The 25,428-nt window shown below is 35.4% G+C and overlaps 1 protein-coding gene across 1 annotated transcript in view; it reads left to right on the forward strand.

Moving 5' to 3' along the window:
• Nucleotides 1-25,428, forward strand: part of MALRD1 (MAM and LDL receptor class A domain containing 1) — a 534,334-nt gene that overhangs the window by 123,636 nt on the left and 385,270 nt on the right. The window contains exons 19-21 of the mRNA XM_033100523.1: nt 8,340-8,427; nt 20,098-20,274; nt 24,921-25,083. Of these exons, the coding sequence (XP_032956414.1) occupies nt 8,340-8,427; nt 20,098-20,274; nt 24,921-25,083 (428 nt within the window). The remainder of the gene's footprint in view (nt 1-8,339; nt 8,428-20,097; nt 20,275-24,920; nt 25,084-25,428) is intronic.

The raw sequence follows: 25,428 nt of genomic DNA on the forward strand, positions 1-25,428 counted from the left end.
ATGCTCATTATGTTAAAGTTAAGGATTTTAACATATACCCTCAAATACATTTTGGTAGCAAATGGTTTAGATGATTACTTACATTTCTTCATGTAAGCAATAACAAAGATAACTTTAAAATCAGATTTTTATTTTGAGGAAGTCAATTTGAAGAACAAATGCAAAGGACATACACACCTGACAATAATAAATACTTAAAGTATACATTACAAATGGTGTGTTTTAAAGAACCAAACATCATTAAAAGCATTGCTTTCAAAAGCAAGTATTTGAACAAAAGTGATATCTTAAAATCTAAATTGAAGCTGTTTACTTTAGAACATTTAGTGTATAGGACATGCTCATTTATGTTAAGACTTTGAAGTACAATTACTTAATGAGTATTAATGTGCCATGAAAAAAATTAAAGTGTGACACATGTAGAAGATATATTATTAATAATATTACATTGCTAAACACTAAATGTTACATATCTGTAATCAGAATTAATAATTGTCTAAAAACAAAGAACCATTTAAATTGGTCTTATATTAGTTGCATAGCTTCCCTTCTCATGTAACTGCTATCATTTATGATCAGATTAGAAGCCTAAAAAAAGTATCAAGAAAAATGAAAAGTAAACATTCGATTAAAGCATTTGGACTTTTTAAACCAGTCAAGAATGAGACTGTTTTTTGAGTGTTTTGGACATCATTTTGCTAATAACTTTGCTGTGGGCAAGTTATTTAAACTTTCTGGGTCTCATTTATTCAAATAGAAAATAATGGTTTTAGATTCTAAATGCTCCTTAAGGTCCCATTCCGTACATAAATTATTTTTTAAATAATTTAAAATATTTTTAAAAAATTGTTGTAAGACTGCCTACAAGTGTAAGACTACCTATCACGTGCATATAGATAATTTTTTAAAAATCCCTCTAATAAAGTAAGTTTATGTTATTCCTTATAGAAAGTTGTGCTTGAGAAAGAGCTGAAGATTGAGGGAAGGATCTAGAAATGTAGACATAGTAAGTTTAGGAGTGGGAAAAGGGGAAGACGATAGCAAAACCATATAAATACAGGTAGACATTGAATGCAAATCCAGGAACAAGGCTGTGTAAAGATGAGACACAGACACTGAAGAAAAAACAAACAGGATTTGTCAAACAGTTTAGATGTGTAGTATGAATACTGGGACAAATCAACATATTTTGCATATTTTTATGTATTTAATAATCATGTTTCATGTGCAACGTGGGCAATATGGTATGACATCAAGAGTAATATGATTAGTTTTAGTTCAAATTGGAAGTTTCCTTTTTTCCTAAAATAAAGACTTTTTCCTAAAGTCCTTATTATGTGCTCGCCACTGTGTTAGGTGCTATGTGTACAGTGCTGTGGACCTCAGTGAGCCTCCATGGCTTGTCCTTAGAGGAATCTCTTAGAGGAGACAAACATTAAGATGCACAAATACTGATATAATTAAAATTTATGAGAAGTTCTCAAAGGAGTGATCAAGGAAGGCTTCTCTGAGAAAGTAGCGTATAAACTGAGACTTGAAATAGGATTTAAAATTTACAGTAATCACTGGGTGAATATTATGGGGTATTGAACTAGAGCAAAAGACAAATGTGAGTTATTGTTTGGGCTTAAATCTATGACCTTGGTTTTCTCACTTTAGGTCAGGATCAGGTTTAAGTTGCCACACAGCAGCCGGGGTCAACTGGGAGCCTCCTTTCACAAGGGGAATGAGGGGTACATGATGACTTTTGTAAAAAGACTTAATGAATATAAAAATAATAAACTACAGTTCCATTCCTTTTTCTTTAAATACTATCTTTAGTGGTGTAGGGGATGAAAATGAGTCTGTTCATTGAAAAACACAATTAAGAATTTTGGAACTATGCTTATTAAATAAGAATTTAATTTTGGCATATGTGAACCAATCACTCAGACAGTATTACATTGTATTCTATTAAAATCTTATTACTGTATACCCTATTGCATCATTTAAAAATAATAAATACCCAATTTTCTGAACTTCTTAATCAATAGTTCTAAATCTTCACTTTCTCTAATATCAACAAGGCTGTTTTTGCATTAAATGCTTCTTTGTAACCCCCAATCAAATAGGTTCCATATAAATTTTCAAGATTAGAGACATTGAGAGCTATTTGTCCTCATTCAAGTAATAGATGAGATGTGAAATGAGTTATATGGTAGGTGAGTCCCCAGAGGATGCTTTAAAATTCACGTGAGTTTGCAGAGTTGTAAGTACAAATTAGTCTGAAATTGATCAACACTTGCTTTTTTGAAAATCCACTTAGGTGAGCTCCAGAAAGGAATGGTTACATATTGGAGGGGAAGGAAAACGCACCCAACTGCTAACCTTTCTTGTACATCTAAAGTGATATAGAAATGTAGCTAAACAACCTTTGTGCTTCGCTATCCTTTTGAAAACCATGGGAAGCAAATCAATCTTATATGACCTACGCACTTAGAGCTGACTTCTTTTTAGGTTTCCCTCTCATTCAAGAAGAATAACAGAAAGAATTCTATCTGAATAAAGAAACATGACTAAACTTTTGAATGACCTCATTTCTTCTGCCACACTTTCACCCCTCCTTGACTTTGCTTTAAATCTACCCTCAAGACAGCAAAAACCCTCACGGGAAAAGATTTTGTGGGTGGAAAAGGAACTGGGCCAGCAGCAGGTGGGCGGCCTTTCTGAAAGACTCTAACAAATTAGACTCATTCAGTTCAGAGGAGCATAAAAGGAGGTATTCTGTAAGGGGAAAGGAGGCTGGATCGATATAAACATTTCAATTTACACATACATCAAGGAGCATGGTGCTTCCACAAATTAAATACACCAGTAATGGAGCACCATTCAGCTACCCTGTTGGGAGACAATTCTCCATGGATTTCTTGTGTTTGGCTCAGTTCAGCCTCTGAGCAAAGGATGTATTTGAATAGCCTTTACCCTGAGACATTTGCTTACATTCCAGAGTAGACCCCCCCTCTCCCCACTCGTTCTCGCCACCTCCCCCACCCTGGTTCTCTCTCCAGCCTATAAACAGCTAGAATCTCCTAAGGCCCTTTTCCTCTTCTGTGGTACAACCCAACATGTTCAGGGAAACATCTGGCCCTCATCATTTTGCCCTGTGGAAATTGGGGAACCACTGAACGGTATTTTTCTGGCTGATGTTTTTGCTGTCTCTCTCTAAATAAAAAATGTGGTGTCTTCTGTCAGTGTATGTCTATAAAATGGAGGCAGGCTAACTTAGTTTGTGGGTAGGGTAAAGTCTCAGACCCTGCACGATTTCTGACCTAACATGCACAAAGAATTGAAAACTAAATGGCTATGGGGACCAGGCAAGGAACATGAATTGAGAGAAGTAGGTCAGCTGTAAAATAATAAATGGTAACTGATGCTCAGCCTTAGAATTAGATGTATAATAAGGGGTCACAGGGACAGTTGCAATTCCGATGGTATCTTATGAAATATCCTACTTTAAAAATATTAGCTTCCTATTTGCTTTGAAAGCACTGTTTGGGTTAAACAAAACCCCTGGGAGCCAGGTTGTTACCACTTAGTATTTTTCTGGCTTATATGGTGAGATATTCAAGGACAGGGACAATTTTTTTTCTCCTTGGTAACCATAGAAACACTTGGCACAATGACAAAGTAGGCACTCAATGAGGAAGCCACGCATAAGCTAAAAAGAAATACGATACAACGAAAAAAATCAACCAAAATTTTGCCGTGATTTTTTCCCAAAGTAGGAAGTCAGTCAGATGAGGTAGACATCAGATTTTTTTTTCTTTTAAGGAATCCTTGACCTATTTATCTGTCCCAGTATTTTATTTCATCTCTACTAGTACCACAATTTTATTTTTATTATCCATTTCTCTGCTCAGCATATGCACAGTTTAGATATGGTTCTTATGGCTCATGTTTAATGATAAAAGGTGTTCATATGTGTAATGTACTAATTGAAAACTCTAATTATTTTGTACTGTGCTCTATGTACGATATGGCCAGAAACAAAGAGTTAGAAACAAAATTTTTCAGACAAAATTCTGAGTTTTATGTCATAGAGATTGATCCTAAGTTTATACAAAAAAAAAAAAATTCCAAAGATGCTTGAAACCCTTTTTATGTTGAACCTAGCCAATATTTTCTTAAGTATTAGTCTATTAATAGAACGTCTGAGATTCTAAATTGACTTTCTAGGAGCACTATAAATTGTGTGTATAGCAAAATTGAATAGTTGTGTGAATGTGTTAAAGGAGTTTGTCTACCTCAGCTTTTAGTCAGTTGTAAAAACAGGCTAATGAGAGTTTTTATAATGTCATTCTTTTTCATTGTTTCTGCATTTTTAATTATGGGAATACCAAGTGAAAATAAATGGACATCATTAAGAAATATAAAGGAAACTGTAAATATTTGTTCTCTACAAAATTATCAGTAGATAGTAAGAGAAGATTTTCACAGCTGAATTGAAAAATAGATTGAGATACTTGAGAGTACTATATGCTAATTATCAAATGCCATGCGTTAAATTAGCAATTTAGAAAAAAAGTGAAAGTTAATAGTTGACTATTGATGACTTATGGCAGTAAGTATAGAATAAATTTCTTTTGTATATATATTTACTGAGGTATAATTTATATAATTAAAATTTATCCCACTTAGGTGAGCAGTTCTATGAATTTCAACAAACTTATATAGTTATGTAACCACTGACACAACCAAGATAGAAAATATTTTCACCCCCCACCCATGTTTTTCTCTATTCTTCTATGGAATCAGTCTCCTCCTTATCCCTGGAGCCCCCTGGCAACACTAATCTGGTTTCTTTTCCTATAATTCTGCCTTTTCCGACTGTTATATAAGTGGGTTAATAAAGTGTAGTCTTTTTAGTCCAACTTCTTTCACTTAGTATAATTTTTTTGAGATTTACAGTAGTTGTTGGATATATATATATATATATATATATATATATATGTTGGATATATATATATATATAATATATATATATATATTATATATATAATTGATTTGTTCTTCTTTATTGCTGAGTATTATTCCATTTTATAGATCTACCAGTTTGTTTATCTGTTTACCAGGTTAGGGATATTTGGGTTGTTTACAACTTTACAACTTTTGGAGATCATAAATATAGCTTCTGTAAACTACGTAAACAGGTCTTTGTTTAGACATCCTTCATTTCTCTTGAGTAAACTAATACCTACGTATGTGATTGCCACATCATATGGAAGTGTGTGTCGAATTTTATATGAAATTGCCAAATCTTTCCCCAAGGTGGCAATACCATTTCAGATTCTCACCAGCAATGCACTGGAGTTGCTCCACGTAAGATAGGGCTTTTTTACAAATTTTAAACAAGAATTCCTTCCCTTTGACTCTTTCTAAAGATGCATTATATTAAAAATTGATATGCTGGAATTTTGTATTCTTTTCTAATACATGATGGCTAAAGTAGGTGGCAGGTTGAATTAGGTCCATTTTTTCTTATGAGTTAATAGAGCCTGTGAAACACATACACATACATGTACGTATACGCACATATATATAGATTACAAGATTGAATATAGATAGTTAGGTAAACATTATGATTAGTTTGTGCCTTACATATATATGATAACAGTTTCCATGTCATTTAAAAATTTTGCTCAATAATTCAGAGTTTCCTAAATATAGGGGACAATGAGTCAAGTTAGTCGCTAGAGGCTTATTAATATTTGAGTCTTCAGTTATGTTAGAACTAAAAGTTTCAGTGTGGTTGGCGAGTTCACTCCATATGTATTCCGGGCATGCAGCAGCCTGTGAAAAGAAGAACTTAGAAGAGCTGGATTACTTTTTTAAATTTCCAAGCCAACAATAGTTCTAATGTAAGTGGAACTGGCCTTTACAGATAATGCGGGTCATTTAGACCAAACTGGAATTTTCAATTGCCCTGTAAGTCATTCAGTAAGGTACTAACGGAATTTAGGAGTAAAAATTTGGCTTCCCACATTTCCAGAATGTTTATATTTGAATATCTTTTTATTTATTCTGGGAAAAGCACCAGAAGTGAAAGTGAATTTTCCAGAATAGTGACACTTAGATTTCATAGGACAGAATAGAGTTAAACCTCAACATTCATATTTTCTCAAGCTATGGTTTGCTATCAAGTAGGCTTTTTTAAAAAAATGGGGCTGGCTTCATTTAATTTTCAAAGAAGGCTGAAACTGCAATTATGTATACAAATTGACATTTTCAGTATCACAACTTGAAACTTGTTTCTCAGGAATGCTAACATTTAGGGGTTAGGGAGTTGAAGATATTTCGGTAAAAATGATGATTAAACTGTGTCTTAGAGCAAGATCCAGTTGTCCTCTGCCTTGGGCTGTTTCTGTGTCTTCCCATTGGCCCTGAATGCTGATAGAAGCAATATCAAAATGCATATCATGTAATATGAAGTAAACTCTAATACAAATAAGCTTGTGAAGACAGCATCCACTCAGAAATGCTGCTTACCTGGTGTGGCCCACAAATGAGGACATTTGTGATTTTCACAAATGGCCATTTCTTTAATAAAAGGAATAGTTTGGAACAGTTGAGCCCTCACACTCAAATGGAGCTTGGGATGTGTATGTATCCTAAAATTATCTTCCAGATATCTCCATTTTTATGTACAACTCTGCTTTCCATAAACTTTGGAATTCTGATATCAGTTTTTTATCTCTTTTCATTAAGAAACTAAGAAAATCATGAGCAGTATATCTAAGTCAATAGTATTTATTCTTATATATCTTAGTTTTTCCTTTTTCTTGCGTCTTCTGAGCCTTCTGTTAGCATATTTTATGTTGTATTTCAGGGGGATAGACACATAATGATCTAAGCAATATATTGGTAATTAATTGGTCTTACGACTTTTTACCATTGTTCACCCAACTGCAGTCTTTTTTTTCTATAAAACAAAATATATTTTTCTTCCAATATATTCAGCTAGATTCTTTTTATTTGCTAGAATAATTGTATGATTTTGTACAGAGTATTTCTGCATTTTTGTTTTCTCTGCCTATACTATTTCTTTCAATCATGCTGGTGGTGAAAAGAAGAGTGCATTTTATATTTGAAGCAGTCCATTATAAAGCAGCAAGATACTTCGGTATAGCACCGTTAACTCTTCTGCAGGCAATATTTGGTAGGCTGTATTTGCCCATTGGTTAGACGCATAAACCTTTCCCATGTTGATTAATTTCCTTAGTGACAAATCAGGGAGAAAATTCTGGTAGTTCTCAAGGAAGACTGATAAGTTGGGGGAAAAATGTCAAGAGGTTTGAGGTCAGTAATTTGACCTTTTAAACCTTTCTCTCCTTTAACTAGGAAATCAATAAATAATATATCAGGCAACTTTCAATAGAGGATAGAATGTGAAACATTAAATAAAATTTCAACTCTAACTTATATCATTTGTGAGGAAAAATGAAACGGAAATATATATTCATATTATAGAGGGAAAAAGAGAACAGTTTTTTTAGGTTTGAGTTTGCTTGAAGTTCTTATTAAATTATAACAGGATTACTAGTAAGTATGCAGCAAATTTGCATAAGTATTAAAATAATTCATCATGATTAATTCTATTATAGTAAATCTCAGCCCTAATCACAACCTGCCATAGACTCAGTGGTTTGTTGGTATTTCATATTTTACTGGAGTGTTGGTGGAATTGCAGCTCCTGTAAGAGCACAGATGTCATCTGCATTCACTGTGATTGATGTGGTTCTGAAGGAGATCTAATCACGATTAGCCAGTTTCAGAAAGTGTTACAGAATAAGGCCAGTGTGAGAAAAAAAATTTAAAGCTCTTCGATATGTACGTTCTAGCAAGTACCTCTTGCGGCAAATTGGATTTCTCAGAGGATGAAGCGGTTCAACCTTACAAACAGATGAAATACTAGGCCAAGTGTAGGGAAAGGGGACAATAATTTGCCTTCTAGTACTTAAAGGATAAGAAGAAAACAAGGCAAGTCTACAACTAATGGTTGAAAGTTGTAGGGAAGTGGATATCAATCTGATATATTGAAATTTCAGAAAATCAAACCTCGCCAGAAACAGAATAGGATTCTTGGGTGTAATGAGCCCAATAAGGTCTGGAGCTTCCTGTGACAGAATATTCAGGAGGAGACAAGATGCCTACTTATGAAGACAACTGCAAAGTATTTTTTAATGGTTCCGAAAAAAGTTCTCTTTAGATAAATTCTCAATTCCTTTTCAGGTATGAGAAGCCATAAATTAGTTTTCTTTATAATGACAACAAATTTTTTATATGTATATATTTTTTTTTAGATTTTGGTGGCTGCTTCAGTGGGAGATGGCTTCACGGGGGACATTGCAATTGATGATTTGTCATTTATGGACTGTATTCTCTATCCTGGTAAGAAACAATATTTCAATATATGAATATTTTCAAAACTACTTACTTTAAAATACTGACAAGGAAATCAATATTTCATTTTAACAAGTATTCCAAAATACGCTTAATTCTATTCTCAAATATATTAACCCTGGAAGAGATTATTATAAATATTTGCTAGTAATTGGTAAAATCTTTGCAAAGATGGTAGAGGTTTGGATTAGTTATGTTCATGTCTCATCACACGTAAAATATTAGGAAAACGTGTCTGAAGTTAAACTGTAATTCCATTATATTTGTTTGCATAGTAATTACATTGTTTTGGAGACTTTATTAGCCTTTTAGTTACCTGCGGTGATGTTTTATTCTCAGGCTACACTTTATACATTCCCAAGGATGGTTGTCCACCATTTTCTCTCCATATGATAGACTTTCCATTAAAGAACTACTACATGTTTATCAGATATCAGTCTCTCTTCAACCTTGTCCCTGAACTGCAGACTAACCACCGACTCAACATCTTAACTTAGATGTCTAATAGGAATCTCAAAGATAACTAGGGAAAATAACCTAAAACAAACAAACACACCCCAGTGGAAATTCATTTCTAGGCGGTGTGTAGTGATCTAGTAGGACTGGATGTCAAGCTCTCGGAGGATGAATATGGCACTGAGACTGGAGGCTCTTAAATTGCGTGATAAGTGGGAGCATAGTCTCCTCCTGGAGTGATCAGAGGCTGGGGATGTGAAAATCCAATGCAGTAACCCACGTGGAAAGCACTCTTATGTGCTGAAAGCTTAACTGCAGCCTTGCTCCATCACTGTGGCATATTGGCCAGAAGAACACCAACCCCTACCCAGACATAACCAGAGAGCTGGATTGCAAGTCTTTCCCTTGTAGCAATATGACACAACTTTGATCCTTCCCCTTGTCATTCTGGCAGGATTAATAACTTTAACAGCTCTGTGGAGTGGAGTCCATGGAACGTAACAGAAAGCCAAATCCTTTTCTGGAAGGCCAGAAAGAAGGAAATCAGAACTGAATAAGTTTAACCTAACTCTCAATGTCTAAAAGTAAATTCTTGACTACCAGTTGCCTCTCCATGCTGCCATTCTTCCATGCCTCCCTATCTCAGTAATTGGCAGACGTCCTTAACAAGTCTGGTCAGCCCCTAGCTTCGGATGTATCCAGAGTCTACTACTTCTTATCGCTCCCACTTACTTTGCCCTGGGTACAAGCCACCATTGTTTCTGAATGGATTACTACAGTTGCTTTTATCCTGGAACGTATAATCTGTTCTCAAAACAATAGCCCAGAATCATCCTTTTCAAAGTCAGATAAGATCATATCACCCCACCATTAGAGTCTTCTTATGCCTTCCTATCTCATTTAGAGCAAAAATCGAACTTCTTCCAGTAGCTTCCAAGGAATAAGCGACGGGCTCCCTCACACCTTTCTGACTTCACCTCTGAGCAGGGTGCCTCGGATGGACTTCTCTCCAGTACAAGGCCTCTTAGCCGTTCTTGACCATGGAACTCATTTATGCCTCAGTGCTCTTACACTTGCTTTTCACTCTTCTTGGAATGTGCTTCCCCCAGAGAGTCGCTTGATTCCCTTCTTTACTTCTTTGTGATCTCTGCTCAGAACTTTCTCCCTTAGTAAAGGCTTCTCTGAACACTACACACACACACACAGACACACACACACACAGACACACACACACACACAGCCTCTTCCTTATCTCATATTTTCTGTCTCCTTAACCGGTGTTATTTTTCTTTGTTTCTAATCCTTATCCCTCTTATAGTTAAACTTCTGTTGCCTCCCACAATAACGTTAATTGCATGAGAGCATAAATTTTACCCGCTCACTGCCTTATCTCTAGCAGCTTTAATAATAGTATCTGGCACATAGTTTTCAATAAATATTTATTGGATAGATGTATGGATAGATGTAGAGATGTCTATAGCTTTTTAAGTGTTATATATACTTTTGTTATATATTTTAGTTTATTATTATTAAAATATTTAATACTTCTGCATATAAGATGCTATGTTATGTGCCAGACAGTTTTTCTTAAAAGCCAAACCTCAGTGACTTACAACCACACGCATTTATTTCTTGTTCTTAAATGTTGGATAGTGTAGAAGAATAACAGCAAAAATGTATATTTCTTGTTTATAGCTCTGTACCATTCTGTGTAGCTCCAAGCTATGTAGCTCTGTTCTGTGTGTCCTGTCTCTCTGGGACCAAGGCCAAGGGACCAAGTCCCTATATGCCACATTCTGTTGTCAAGTCAGAGGGAGGGATAAAGAAAGCACACTTAAAACTTCTATGGGGACATGTCTGTCCATGTCCATCGGTCAGAGCAAGTCATGCGGTCATGCCTAACAATGGGGCAAGAACTATTCTCCACTGACAGGGAGCTTGGCAAAGGCAGGGAACATAGCAAATCCTTACAGGAGGGAGCGCATAAACATAATCTACCCCTTGTATGTATCATCTCATAATCCTATAACCTTTTGAGAGTCTTGGATAATGCCTGGCTCATCTTTGGTGAATAGATGTTGAGCACTGAATGGGATTGATACCTGTTATCCCAATTTTATGGCACAAATTGAGACGGAGATAGCCTACCTAAGGCTACCTTCACTATAAAGTGGCAGAATATGTCTGCTTCTTTGGACCATACTGTTTAACCACTGTTACTAGACTGCTCATCAAATCCACTAACCTTGCAAAGAAGAAAATACAATTTCCATTTTACAGATGTGAAAAATGAAATGTCAGGAGCATAAGTGACCTGGAGGAGAACACACAATTGAGGGCAGGAATGAGATTTTCACCTAAGCTTGTCTGATTTCAATGGGTAGAGATTTTTCTAACTAGCTTTTTGCTCTGAGCGTACGAAGGATCACAGCGTCCTGAGCGGCAGAGAACAACAAAGAATACAGAAAGGAACACGAGTCACCATTGACACTGTTGCAGTTCCAATTATCCTGCTAAATACATTCTGTGGTGGAGGGAAAAGAGCAGCCAGAAACAAAGGCAGAGATGTGAAATATCAGTTACAGACCATTAGTCCTGATTTTCTGGTTCAAGTTTTGGAAGAAAAATATTCTAAAAACTTCCTGAACCGTGTGGTTTTAATGTTGGCTTCATAACAAATGAAACATTGGGTTGAAACCACAAAGTCTGCTATAGCCACAGGTTTCATAAAGGAATTTGATGTAGTCTTGCCATAAGATGAAAGTAAAAATAGAAATTAGGCTCTTAATAAAAATATTGTTCTTGATGATTATCAGTCATTTGTTTTTTCATGACATTCTGTTAGCAGAGGTGGGATCAGTGCATGTAGGCTTATTTACAGACATTGATTTGCTTTCAGTATAAATTGATTATCAATAGCATTTTTTTCTCCAAAGCAAATAAAAACTGAAACACACACACACACACACACACACACACACACAAAATATTGACCTCATCTCCAAAGGATGAATTTGCACATTACCTATAACTTTTATTTTATAGTAAAAGTGACTAAAAACAAGTAGATTATTTCATTTTTACCTATTTTCTCAAAATCAACCTTCTCCCATGCTTTCTTTGTTCCTCTTAATGATATTATTATTCTTTAGCGACCCAGGACTGGAATTGCACAGTATTCTTGGACTTCCACCTTAAACTGGCCACTTGCATATCTTGCTGACTCCAACCCCAAAATATTTCTCACATCTTTTCTGGTTTTTCCATTACCTCTGCTGTGACCCTGACTCAAAACAGTGTTGACTCAAATGGTAAGCTTTTTAGCTTCAAACTTTTATTAATTTTTTTCCTAATAGTGTTCATGCCATAAAACTTAGTTTCTTTTCACTCTGTTCTAGAATATCGTTATTTGCTCTTCCATGTCAACTCTTTCTTATTTTCTAACTTCTGGTTGTTTTTGGTTTTCCAATCCATCTCAATCATGGATCATACCTACATTGTGTCAATACTTTAATGGTATAGATTCTTATTTAAAACTTTTCTAAGAGGATACTAGAGAAAAGACTTTTTAGAAAAGATTAATGACATTTCCAGGGAAAGGAGGCAAACTTAACCATGTAATAGAATCCTAGGATTCTTTGTGTCCGTTTTTGATGACTTTGGCCATTCCCAGAGTAGGTAATAACGGGGAATGATTCCAAAGTTAAATAGCTTTCCTCTCACCTTGAATCAGACCTTCAGTGTAGATTATTAACTAAGAATTGTTGCCAGACATTCTGATTTAAAAATAAGTATCCCAAAAGAAGTATCTGTTTCACATAATTCTTTCCATCTTACACAAGAAAAGCACGAAGTATATTCTCTTCAGCAGAACACATATGACAGTTTTTTGTCTTACGTAAAGGATTATTGGTGAGATAGCTGGTTTATTTGGAAAAGTAGTTGTGACTACTTGGCATCACGACAGACCTTTTGCGAACTGAAACAAGAAATGACTTAGGCACTTTTCATCTAATTTAAAATTTCAGAATTCAGCATGTATAGTAGAATTATTAGTTACTAGAAATATTATGTGTTAGACTAAATTTCACCTCCCAAAGTATTTAGTGTTTTATTTTTTCTCAGGGAAATTGTTACTAAGTCGGTGGTATATGCTTTAAAAGGAGAAAGTATGGTAACTATTTCTAGGGGGCTTAACAATTTTCATCAGCTGCTGAATGGTATTTTTCATTTTGTTGTTGAACTGAGGGAGTTGATTGGATGTTTTTGGAGTTCCTCCTCATTCGTCTCAATATCTCACCAGTTTTATTTATAAATGCTTGTTCAAGTTTCCCTTCTTTATGCAAAGAGTAGTTTGTTTCAGAGTGAATAAAATGTCAAGGGAAAAAGTGTGAGTGCTTTTGTCTTCACTTTTAAGATATAACCTGCAGCTTTTTACTCTATGAACTAAGCTGTTTTGTACGTCCATTATATTTGTCTCAGAATAATAAATTACATGAGAGCACTTTCTTTTGAGGTTCTCTTTTCTTCCAAAATTTTATAAAGGAATTACAGACTTTGAAGAACATACAAAATTATTGGAAATATTTGCAGTTTAATAAAAGACTTCAAGGCAAAATCTAAAACATTTGAGACTCAGTGATTACAATCTTAAATACTCTAGTTTTAGTGTCTTTGGTAGAGTTTTCTAAAGTGATTTAGTATATACCAAACGAAATGTATTTAGTATATACCTAAACCAAAGGTCCATCAAACTTAGTGTTATTATTGTGTTTCTAGAAGAGAAAAATGGACAGATAATTAACGTAACGTAATTTTAAATTTTAAATTAAAATTTTAAACTTTAAAATTTTGTCAACTTTTAATTGAGGGAATTGCTAAATGCAAAAAATGGAGGAGGCTGGTAAAATACTTAGATTTTTGCTTGAAAATTGTCCAACTGCTACTTCATCTTATTTATAGTCACTTTCACATTTTAGTGCAATGTCTGTAACAATGGAAAATACCTTGTTCTACCTAGAAAATTTTATTGAATTCATGTATTAAAGAAACAATATTTCAGAAAGAGCTGATATGCTATTGGAGGCAGCATAAAGGCAGTGCATAATAGGTGGCAAACAGCTGGATCGCAATTGTTATAAATCATAGCCAGAGAATAGCTTTGTTTTAGTACAACACACTTTCCTGGAAGGTAGACCTAACACAGACACTTTAGCATGATCATGCTATGTGTAGTTGTTTTAAGCTTGGCAACGTAAGGCAATACGTACTTCACCTCGAGTGAGTGGCCCGGCTGTTTGTGTATTTTACCGCATACATAACTCTAAGTTATGTATTAAGTACAATAGGAAAAATGTATGCTTACCGCTGGACCTATAGATATTTCACATTTTTAAATTTTCTGAAGATCAATTATGTTTAAGCCTCAAGTAGAGATTTTAGATGTTTAAATTAAATATATTTCTTAACATCAGAAGTCACAGGAAAAAGCATATGCATTATTACCTGGAGATAGATAAAGAACAACTGTGCGTATTAGTCAAGTGATTCACACAGTTATGATATGTCTAAAGCTGGAAATAATTTGTCAAGAAAGAGAGATGTTAAAATATCAGTTTTAGTGCTTAATTGCCATTGTGGGAATGGTTGTAGGGAGAGAAGTCTAGAATTAAACAAGTTGGAAAATCTGTTTTATCAGAAAGATTGTAATAGAGTAGCATAAAGTATATCATATTTGTTGTAAGGAAGTCACAGAGCAAGGAGTTAGAACCCTGAGTCCACCTGGAGACTGAGTCTTCTACTTAAAATGACAGATGTGCAGGTGGGTTGGTTTCCCTGTGCCTTAGGAATGTGGAAGGAGATCAGATTATACTAGACCAGGGGTGTCCAAATTGTGGCCCGCGGACCAACTGTGGCCCGCAGTCCATTGCTAATTGGCCCGCAGCAAATTCCAAAAATATATTTAGTTTACTTAAATAAACCAGGTGAGGCAATACGTCCTTCACCTCGAGTGAGTGGCCCGGCTGTGTGTGTATTTTACCGCATACGGCCCTTGGTGAAAAACGTTGAAAACAATTTGGACACCCCTGAACTAGAGTGATCTCTGCTTCTTACTGAGTGTAGCCTTCAGTCATTTTTATTCTACCTTTGCAATTTTGTTTCGTTTGCAAACATTCTGGTGTTTTCTGTTTAGACGTTTAACTCTATCACTGCTACTACCGTTAGCCAATTTTCTATGCAATTGCAGGCAAAATAACAACAACAACAATAATAAGCTCTGTGATGGACTGAATGTTTGTGTCCCCACGATATTCATGTTGAAGCCCTCATTCCCAAATGTGACCGCACTGGGAAGTGGGGCCTCTGGGAGGTAATTAGGGTTCAATTAGGTCATAAAAGTGCTACACTGATAATGAAATTAATGCTATAATAAGAAGAGAAAGAGACAAGAGATCTCTCTGTGTGCATGCTCCAAGGGAGGCCATGTGAGGACATAACTAGGATGGGAGCCCTCACCAGAACCCACCGTGCTTGCCCCCTGACCTTGGACTTCCAGCCTCCAGAGCTGCGAGAAACAGGTGTTTGTTGTCTGAACTTTCCAGTCTCTGGTATGATGTAGTGTCAGGAACCTTGCAGTCTTGCCATGCCTCAGTCTCCAAACCATGTCTTGGCTTAATCATGTTTCTGGACTGTTTTTCTTCTACATGGAGGATCCGAAGGAATCAACTAGAACTTCATCTTTCCACTTACAAACACCACCATTTCCAAAGTTTGCCTACAGAGTGAGAAACACTTTCTCAATATGCTCTTTTGGTACTCTCAAATACAAACATCTTAGATTTACTTAGTCTGTAAGATATGCTTACTCTGATGGAATAACAGATTAATGAGGAAAGGACAAATGATTTCAGGATCTTAAATTTTTTTTTTAGAGTAGTGCTCTTTTTCTTTTAAATTTTTTAAGTTATTTTTTTGTTATAGTTCACTTTCAATATTATTTTACTTATTTATTTATTTAAAAGTTTATTGGGGTGACAAGGGTTAGTAAAGTTATGTAGGTTTCAAAGGCACAATTCTGTAATATATCATCTCCATATCACATTGTGTGTTCACCACAAAGAGTCAGTTGTCCTTCCATCACCATATATTTGATCCTGTTCACCTTAGTTTCAGTTGTACAACATAGTGGTTAGACATTTATATAACATATGCAGTGATTCCCCCAATTAAGATAGTACCCACTTGGCATTATACATAGTTGTTGCAACATTATTGACTATATAGAGGACATTATGCTAAGTGAAATAAGTCAGACTGAGAAAGACAAATACCATATGATCTCACATGTGGAATCTAAAAAACAACAAAAAAATGAACAAACAAAACAGAAACAAACTCATAGATGTAGAGTCGTCTTTTTACCTATCGTTCTAGATCATTTCTGAGATGGAAAATGAGTTGTCTCTGTATTTTCTGAGTATCAACTCATTAACCTCCTTTTTCTAAGATATCCACTCATATCCATGATTTCTTCTTAAGGGGGACTGTTTCCTATTTTAAATTGAAATCAAGCCTAACGATACAGTTAAGACTACTGATTTTAATAAGATGCCAGACCAGATGATCTAAAAACTATAATACTACTTATACCTAGAGATGTGAAATATAATACAAGGTCTGACAATTAAGTTTGTGATTTGTTGCAACAATGTTGCTAAACTTTATTGATATCAGAGGAATTATTCATTATGAATTTGTACCAACTAGACAAACAGTTAACCAAGTTTACTATTTGGAAGTGCTAAAAAGGCTGCGTGAAAAAGTTAGACGACCTGAACTTTTTGCCAACAATTCATGGCTCTTGCATCATGACAATGCACCAGCTCACACAACACTGTTTGTGAGGGAGTTTTTAGCCAGTAATCAAATAACTATATCGGAACACCATCCCTACTCACCTGATCTGGCCCCCAATGACTTCTTTCTTTACCTGAAAATAAAGAAAATATTTAAAGGGAGACATTTTGATGACATTCAGGACATCAAGAGTAATACGATGATAGCTCTGATGGCCTTTCCAGAAAAAGAGTTCCAAAATTGCTTTGAAGGGTACACTAGGCACTGGCCTTGGTGCATAGCTTTCCAAGGGGAGTACTTTGAAGGTGACGATAGTGATATTCAGCAATGAGGTACGTAGCACTTTTTTCTAGAATGAGTTTGCGAATTCAATTTTCAGACCTTGTATAACATGCATTTATTTAAATGTTAAGCTAAGCTTAAAAAAGAGAAATCCCCAGGTGAGAGAAACAAAGAGAGTATTAAAAAATAGAACAGGAAGCGTAATGTGACTGCCAGAGTTAGGAGGTAACAGAATATGTGATGGATGAGAGGAAAAGGGAAAGCATGGCCAGAGGGCTATATAACATCCCTGGGCTGGGGGTATCCATGGGGTCCCAAAAGAAACAACTCAAAGTTTATCTAAAAGAACTCCTTACACAGTAGGTGATAAAGGATTCTCACAGAAAAATCAAGCATGGTAAATTATGGTAGCCAGCCTCCAAAACATTTAGTCCCTGATGTCCCTATTCTTGGTGTTTATGCCCTGTGTACCAGTCCCCTCTCTCACCGGGTAGGACTGGCCTTTGCAACCAAAGAGCCATGTGGCAATGACTGTGTGTGATTTCCAAAGCTAGGCTTCTATTATCTTCTCTTAGATCATTTACTCTGAGGGAAAGCAGATACCAAGTCAAAAGGATACGCAAGAAGCCCTGTGGAGAAAGTCCTGGCACTGAGACCTCTTCTAACAGCAACACTAACTTCCTAGGCATGTGAGCCGGGCCCCTTGGAAACAGATCCTCCAGTACCGTAAAGCTTGCAGAGGACTGCAGCCTTGGCTGACATCTTTACAATAACCTTGTAAGATGCTCAGGCCGACCCACCAAGCTACACCTCTTCTGCATTTCAGACTCATAGAAATTGTGTGGGATAATAAGTGTTTAGTAGTTTAAAATTATAAGGTTTGTGGAAATTTGTTATGCAGAAATAGAAAATGAATAAACAAATAATTAAAATTTTAAAGGATTCCAAGCCCTAAGAATATGACACGACATTGTTAAAAACAAACAAACAACAACAACAACAACAAAAATAACAGAAAATTTTGAAAAGAAAATCAAATTGGCCACCTTGATTTGAGAAATATAATTAATGATATAAATAATCGCAATGGATGAATTAAATTGCTGAAAGAGAACATTAATGTTATAATTACTGAACTGGCAAACAGCTATGAGGAAGTTTTAGGGTACAGCATATAAATATAGAGAAGGAAAATGGGAAAGGTAGATTTATTTGAAGGATAGATCATAAAAGCTAATGGAGTTCCAGAGAGAGAAAAAGAAAATTGAGGAAAAGCAATTTTCAAAGATATAATGGCGAAGAATTAAAGTAACACATGGATTTAAGAAGCCTAGTGAACCTCATGTTAAATATTATAAGAGTAAATCTAGGTCTGGACTCATGGAAATGAACTAGAAAAACAACAAAGAAAGGAGATTATGTTAAAAACAGCCAGAGATTAAAATGTAATTACAAAAGAACCACAATTAGACTGATAGCTGACTTCACAACAGCAGGAATGGAAATTAGAAGACAGTTTAATATTATATTCAAAGTTCTGAGAGATTTTAACTGTTAATCTAGAGCAAAAACAGAACTCAGGAATGAGAGTGAAAAAAAAAAGGCTTTCAGAGCATAACATCCAAAATCAAACAAAAAATGATTTCATTGCACTAGACTCATACCAAATGAACTGTATAAATGTGGATATCAGAAAGAGACCAGTGAAATCAGAAAGGACTGTGATGCAAAAGAAAATAGACAGCAAAGAAAATGACAAATAGCTAATCTGGAAATACCAATGGGTGATGAGTATGCTCACAGCAGAATCTTTATACCCTGCTGAGAAATACAGAAATTTATGCAATTACTTTGGAAAACAGGTTGGCATCATCCCGTAAAGATGAAGTTGCCCATGCTCTGTGACCAAGCAGTTCCACTCCTAGATACAACAGGAGAAATGTACGATACAAATAAAACCTCAAATGGAATCAACTCAAAAACCATTCATGGTAGAATGGCTAAAAATCACGTAGTGAAATATTGTACAACAGTCAAAATAACTGACCTACAAGAATGCAGAGGACCATGGATGGATTTATGCACAATGTGAGGAAAAGACCAAGTTTCTGAAGATTTTGTAGCGAATGAGTCCATTCATCTAAAGTTCAAATCTAAACAAGTTTATTTATTTGAAGAGGACCTACCTGGTGCTCACTATACATAGTCACTATTCTTTGTATTTTCACAGTGTTACACAATTAATCACATAATGACCTAATAAGTATTCTAAAAGATTGTTTAGTATATATACAAATGAGCAAAATGAGTGACAATCTCTGTCATAAACTTATGCTATGGAATTGAAATGAAAGATTTCTTTGACTGCCTATAAGCTATTTTATTGCAGTGATGGCATACTTGGCTTTAAATCCGTTGAACCTACTGTATGCATGACATAGGGATGCGGTGAAGAAATGTTTATTAAATAATTTACTGTATAAATTAATTAGTTTCTATAAGTTTCTTCTGAATTCTATAACTTCAGAAATTATTACTTTAAGAGTTTAAAAACTTCTAGGTTAGTACTTCTCGTTTGGGTCTCCCTTGCAACCTTGAATCTTGAATATGTGCAGGTATGTGAAACAAAGATGAGGAGACGTTCGATTCCCGATAGCAATGGAAGAACAAAGTTTTTTAGTACCTGGTAGACTGAAAGGATTAATTAGACCTAGACTCTGGTTCCTTATGTCAGCGTCTGGAACTCTCTTGGTTTTGACTGATCTTCCAAGGCCTGTCAGGAGACCTCTTATTTATTCAGTGAGCTCCGAATAGTTTTTCAATAATTTCCATCTGCACCTTTACATGTTTGTATAACCAAAGATATCCACAGTTATTTGCCATTCCTAAGACCAAGAGCCCCAATTTAGATGTTTGAATGAGGAAGTTCAGCAGATTAGCAATTACTATCAAATATTCTTTATTATGTTGAATGTGAAGCATACTGAGAAAAGCTTTTTGTGTAAAATATTTAAAGAAATCGAAAATCTGCTAAATAGTACCTGTATATTATTTCTTGTCAAGGTAATTTGCCAGTGGACCTTCCAAAACCACCAGAAACTTCAGTTCCAGTAACATTACCTCCACACAACTGTACAGACAATGAATTTGTCTGCAGGTCCAATGGCCATTGTGTTGAAAAAACCCAGAAATGTGATTTTAGATATGACTGCCCTGATAAGTCAGATGAATCATCCTGCGGTGAGTTACTAAATTATTTATTAACTATAACCGTAAAACAGATCAGAAAATGCTTGCATAATCTCTAATTAGCATGGCCTAGTGTCCTAGTTAGAAATTTTCAACCTGGCTCAGAACAATTTCTTAATGTAAAAACTATTTGTATAGAAAATTATAATGAAGAATCAGCATGCCTTCTTCTATTGTGCCCAACAAGAGGTAAGTTTCTTTAAATTAATGTTTTGGATTCAAAACACTTATTTTCATGGATTCTACTTGACTCCAGCAATATCACTTACTAGCTCTTTTTTATCCATCCTCCTGTTTGACTCTATTCTATTCACACTCATGAAATAAGAATATTTCGGGAGGAGATATGATAATACCCTCACATGTGATGAAGTTCCTCAAATTTTGTCATCGCCAAAATGCACTTATAAAATGACTGTTAGGGGTGGCCGGTTAGCTCAGTTGGTTAGAGTGTGATGCTAATAACACCAAAGTTGCAGGTTTGATCCCCATGTGGGCCACTGTGAGCTGCACCCTCCTTAAAAAACAAAAAACAAAACAAAACAAAAAAATGACTGCTATATCAAATATGCAGCATTCATAAGAAACTGATTCTAATACAGATTGGCCCTCCAACACCTGCATCCTATTGAAAGATGATTTTCATTTATTGACATCTGTCAATCCACAGCTTTTCCAGAATGGATCAAAGACAAATTATTTAATTTAAAAGTAAACTTCCCAGCCAAAGATACAGTCTAAGAAAAGAAAAATTAATCTATGTCTGAATGAGCAAAGAATAAAATCAGAAGGAGTGAACACTTTGTGATATTTTTCTTCCCCAGCTCTTTATTAAGTAGTATGTGTATTCACTGTATTATCATATTTATCAAGGGTTCTGATAATATTACAGGTTCAGAACATACAGGTAACAGAGTCCAGTGAAACTCTAATTTGTCTTATGGCAGCCTTGTCAAGAAATTCTAAACCTTTAAAATCAAAAAAGGTTCATATTTATTCTTTTTTTTCAAGAGGATATTCAATTGTTTATTGATTACACATGATAATGGATGATACAGAAGCTTCATTCGCATGTACAATTTTATCTTGTACATAATTCAATTTAGATATATTGTCTAGGATGTGCCAGCAATCACTAATAACCAAATAAACTCTATGACTCTGCTTGGTTCGTATGACTCTGCTTGACACTTTTAATGGTGATGTCCAGGTCACAACACAGTAACTGTCAATTTAACTACACCAAGGTTTCTGAAAAAAAAAATTGGGCTTCTGTGCCCAATCAGATTGTAAATAAATTTCAAATAGAAACTGGCGTCACCCTGAAGGAAATATAACGTAACACAATTGGGGTAATTTTTACCAAGATGGCTTCACAGTAGACTAACTTTACACAGCACATAAATAAATAAATAAATAAATAAATAAATAAATAAATAAATAAATAAATAAGACACATTTATTCAGCATCATGATCAGACTATTACAATTAGCAATCAACAGCATGGGTGCAAAAATGAAAAAATTCTACATTAAAACCCTTTGTTGGAATGCTTTACACTTTCCACAGAACAGAAACTAAAATAACCTGTTATACAACTAGTCACAAATACAGTCCTTGAGTTTTTTGCCCATACGCATGTGTATTGTCTAAAACATGTCTTCCTTGTAGCAGCTAGGTCCTGCCACCACTGTGCTTGGCTGTTCACAAATCTGCAGTAACCTGTGGCTTCTCTGTCACTTCTCTGGCTCTCCTCTCCTGCTAAGCTTTGTTTCCTGTCAGTAATTAAAAACTTCTGCCACTGCCATAGTTACTGCTGCTGCTGGAACCGCCATCGCCACCTTGGTTTCATGGTTTGGCAAAGTATGGGCCTCCACCACCATAATGACCAGGGATTCTGCCTCCAATGTTTCCTCCTTTCATGGTTCCAAAAATTGAAGATTGATTGTTGTAATTGCCAAAATTATTGTAGCTTCTGCCACCTCCAAAATTGCTTTCATCATTACCAAACCCATATTGCCACCCTAATGTCACCATGTCCTCACCACCACTACTGACACCAAAGCCCCTTCGACCATGAACGTTCTTCCATGACCAAAGTTGTCATTCCTACCAAAACCACCTCCTTGACCACCACCGAAGTTTCCAGAACCACTTCGACCTCTGACTGGATGAAGCACTAGCCATCTCTTGCTTAGACAGGGCTTTCCTTACGTCACATTTGTGGCCATTCACAGTATGGTATGTCTTCTGAATGACAATCTTGTCTACAGAGTTATGGTCATCAAAGGTGACAAAAGCAAAGTCTCTCTTCTTGCCACCGAGGGGTCAGTCATGATTTCAATCACTTCAGTTTTCCCACACTGTTCAAAATAATCTCTTAGGTGATGTTCTTCAGTGTCTTCTTTAATGCCACCAGCAAAGATCTTTTTCACAGTGAAGCGGGCACCAGGTCTTTGAGGATCTTCTGAGACAGCCCTCTTTGGTTCCACAACTCTTTTCTCCACCTTGTGTGGCCTTGCCTTCATGGCTGCATCCACCTCCTGCACAGTGGCATAGGTGACAAACTCAAAGCCTCTGGAGCGCTTGGTGTTTGGGGTCTCATCACTACACAGTCTGTGAGTGTCCCCCATTGCTCAAAATAGCTCCTCAGACTCTCATTGGTTGTTTCAAAGCTCAAATCTCCAATAAAGAGCTTCCGCAGCTGTTCAGGCTCTCAGAGAGACTCTTAGATGTGACGACCGCCGGAGGAGAGACTTTAACGATGTTTACTTGGCGGTTTCCACCCACAGAAAAGTTTGTATTTATTCTTTTAACCCAGAAAAAAATGCTTCTTAATGAAAAAGAAATAAATTAACTAGATAATCTAAAGTAAAAACTGATAAAGTCAAAGATGACTCACTCTGCGAATGAGATGGGACAGTAATTAACTGAAGTGGCTAGGGATACAGTGTACTATGCATCACAGATGGAAGATAAATTATGGAAGACGTTATGGTATTCAGATTTTCTCATGGGAAGACACTAAAATTCTCTTATGATCAGACCTAAGTTGTGGTGTTTGTAAAATTTACACAATGTCTCATTAATTACACCTAATGAGTCTTTAGTGAACACTGACTTTCTTCTTAGATCAACTTTGCTATTTTAGTAATGTCATTTATGATTGGATGGGAAGTTTTGATAAGTTCTTTAAATGTCCTGAATGAATGTCTACTACCGTGTTTTCCCGAAAATGAGACCTAACCGGAAAGTAAACCCCAGCATGATTTTTCAAGATGACATTCCCTGAACATAAGCCCTAATGTGCCTTTTGGAGCAAAAATTAATTTAAGACCTGGTCTTATTTTGGGGGAAACACAGTAATAAGTTATTTTTAAATCACAGGGCTATTTATTTATTTTGAATAAACATGAATTGAATTATTGCCATTTTATTTCTGCAAATTGTGTGATCTGGCCACTTCGTAAAATGAAATATTATGATAAAGTTTGTCACCTACAGTCTTACATTTTCTATTTTTTAAATTGGGGGTAGGAATGTAATGGAATCTACTCTCTTAACACATTTTTAAGTGTACAATATGATCTTGTTGTATAGCAATATTGCGTATCAGTTATCTGGAGCTTCTTCCTCTTGCTTGACCTAAACTTTATGCCCCCTAATTGCTTTTTAAAAATCTACAATTCATATCTTTTTTAATGATGTGAAGAACAGGATTTTATTGAATCCTAAATCTCTGCACAATATAAGTATAATTATATGGTCAATATGAATGTCAGGGATTAAGTAACACACCTGAATGTTACGATTAAATATCACCTTTTTTTTCGTGGGATGTTTCCATTTGAAGATTTACATTAAGTATTGAGCCCAAGTTTCTAAGTGGTGTAGCAGTATGCTGTCACTATTTATGTCATTTAAAAGCTGGAGTGCACACCAGGCTGTTTATGGTATACATAAGAACTCATTGAATTTAATCTTTAATTCAAGTATTGGAGGATTTAAGACAGATACGCACATGAACACATTCAGAGACAGAAAGATAGATAGATAAACATTTTCACATACAACCTATGTATTTAAAAAAATACTGGACTTGTAATTTTGTGTTCTATTAGAATATAGTAATTATAAGAATATTGAAAATTTTCAAGGAGAGAAATCCAGTATAAAAGTTATTGTAAATCTTACTGTTTTGCACTTAAGTAGTTTGGAATTTGGAATAATCCTTTCAGAATCTGAGCTAAAGTTTAGCTTTGTGAAATTATTGTTGAGAAAGAATAAACTTATCAGAACTTGGAGGTCATGCAAGCAATGTAAAGGTTATGTCAGAGAAGACTGGCAACACTTAAGTTGCAGCTTTAGGAGCTAATTAAAATCTCACCTTCTTATGAAAGCAGATTCTTTATCCCCATATTTCAAATACCATAGGTATTTGAATATATTACTCTTAGATTTCTTTAAAACTCTTCTAGTAATTACACAAACTATTGCTTAATTTTTAAAATTATGCTTAAAAATCAGATTATAACAAAAGAAAACCCAAGAGTAAGAAAGTACTGATGCAGGTAGAAATCACCATGTATTGACATGTTTGTTTTGATTAGCTGATCTTTATTCCATTCTAATCCAGCTATGGAAGTTTGCAGCTTTGAAAAAGGAAATCTGTGTGAATGGTACCAGCCAATCCCAGAAACTTTAATTCAAGATTCAAACACATTCAGGTGGGGTCTCGGTAATGGAACCAGTATTCACCATGGTGAAGAAAACCACAGGCCATCGGTGGATCATACAAAGTAAGTGACCACGTATTTTGAACGTGCCTCTTTGGAACTATTAAGCAGTCCCCAAATTTATGCCCCACCATCTTACCTTAGACCAGCGCTATTATAAAGATAAAAGTTTCACTCACAGAATGTGAGGGCTGAGTGCATTTTTTCATATAAAATTTGAAAACAAAAATTAACCAGAAAAAGAGTGAATGCTCTTGTGAAAGTCTTAGAAACTAGAGAAAAGCCTGAGTAAGTAAAGGAAAATAATTTGTAATATCACTACTCATTGGGAGCACTGTTAATATATTTAAAATGCTCTATTCACTCCTCCAAACCAAATCCCTTCTCTCCTTCTCCTCCTTTTCCAGC

This window comes from Rhinolophus ferrumequinum (assembly GCF_004115265.2).
Source record: "Rhinolophus ferrumequinum isolate MPI-CBG mRhiFer1 chromosome 5 unlocalized genomic scaffold, mRhiFer1_v1.p scaffold_110_arrow_ctg1, whole genome shotgun sequence".
NCBI lineage: Eukaryota > Metazoa > Chordata > Mammalia > Chiroptera > Rhinolophidae > Rhinolophus > Rhinolophus ferrumequinum.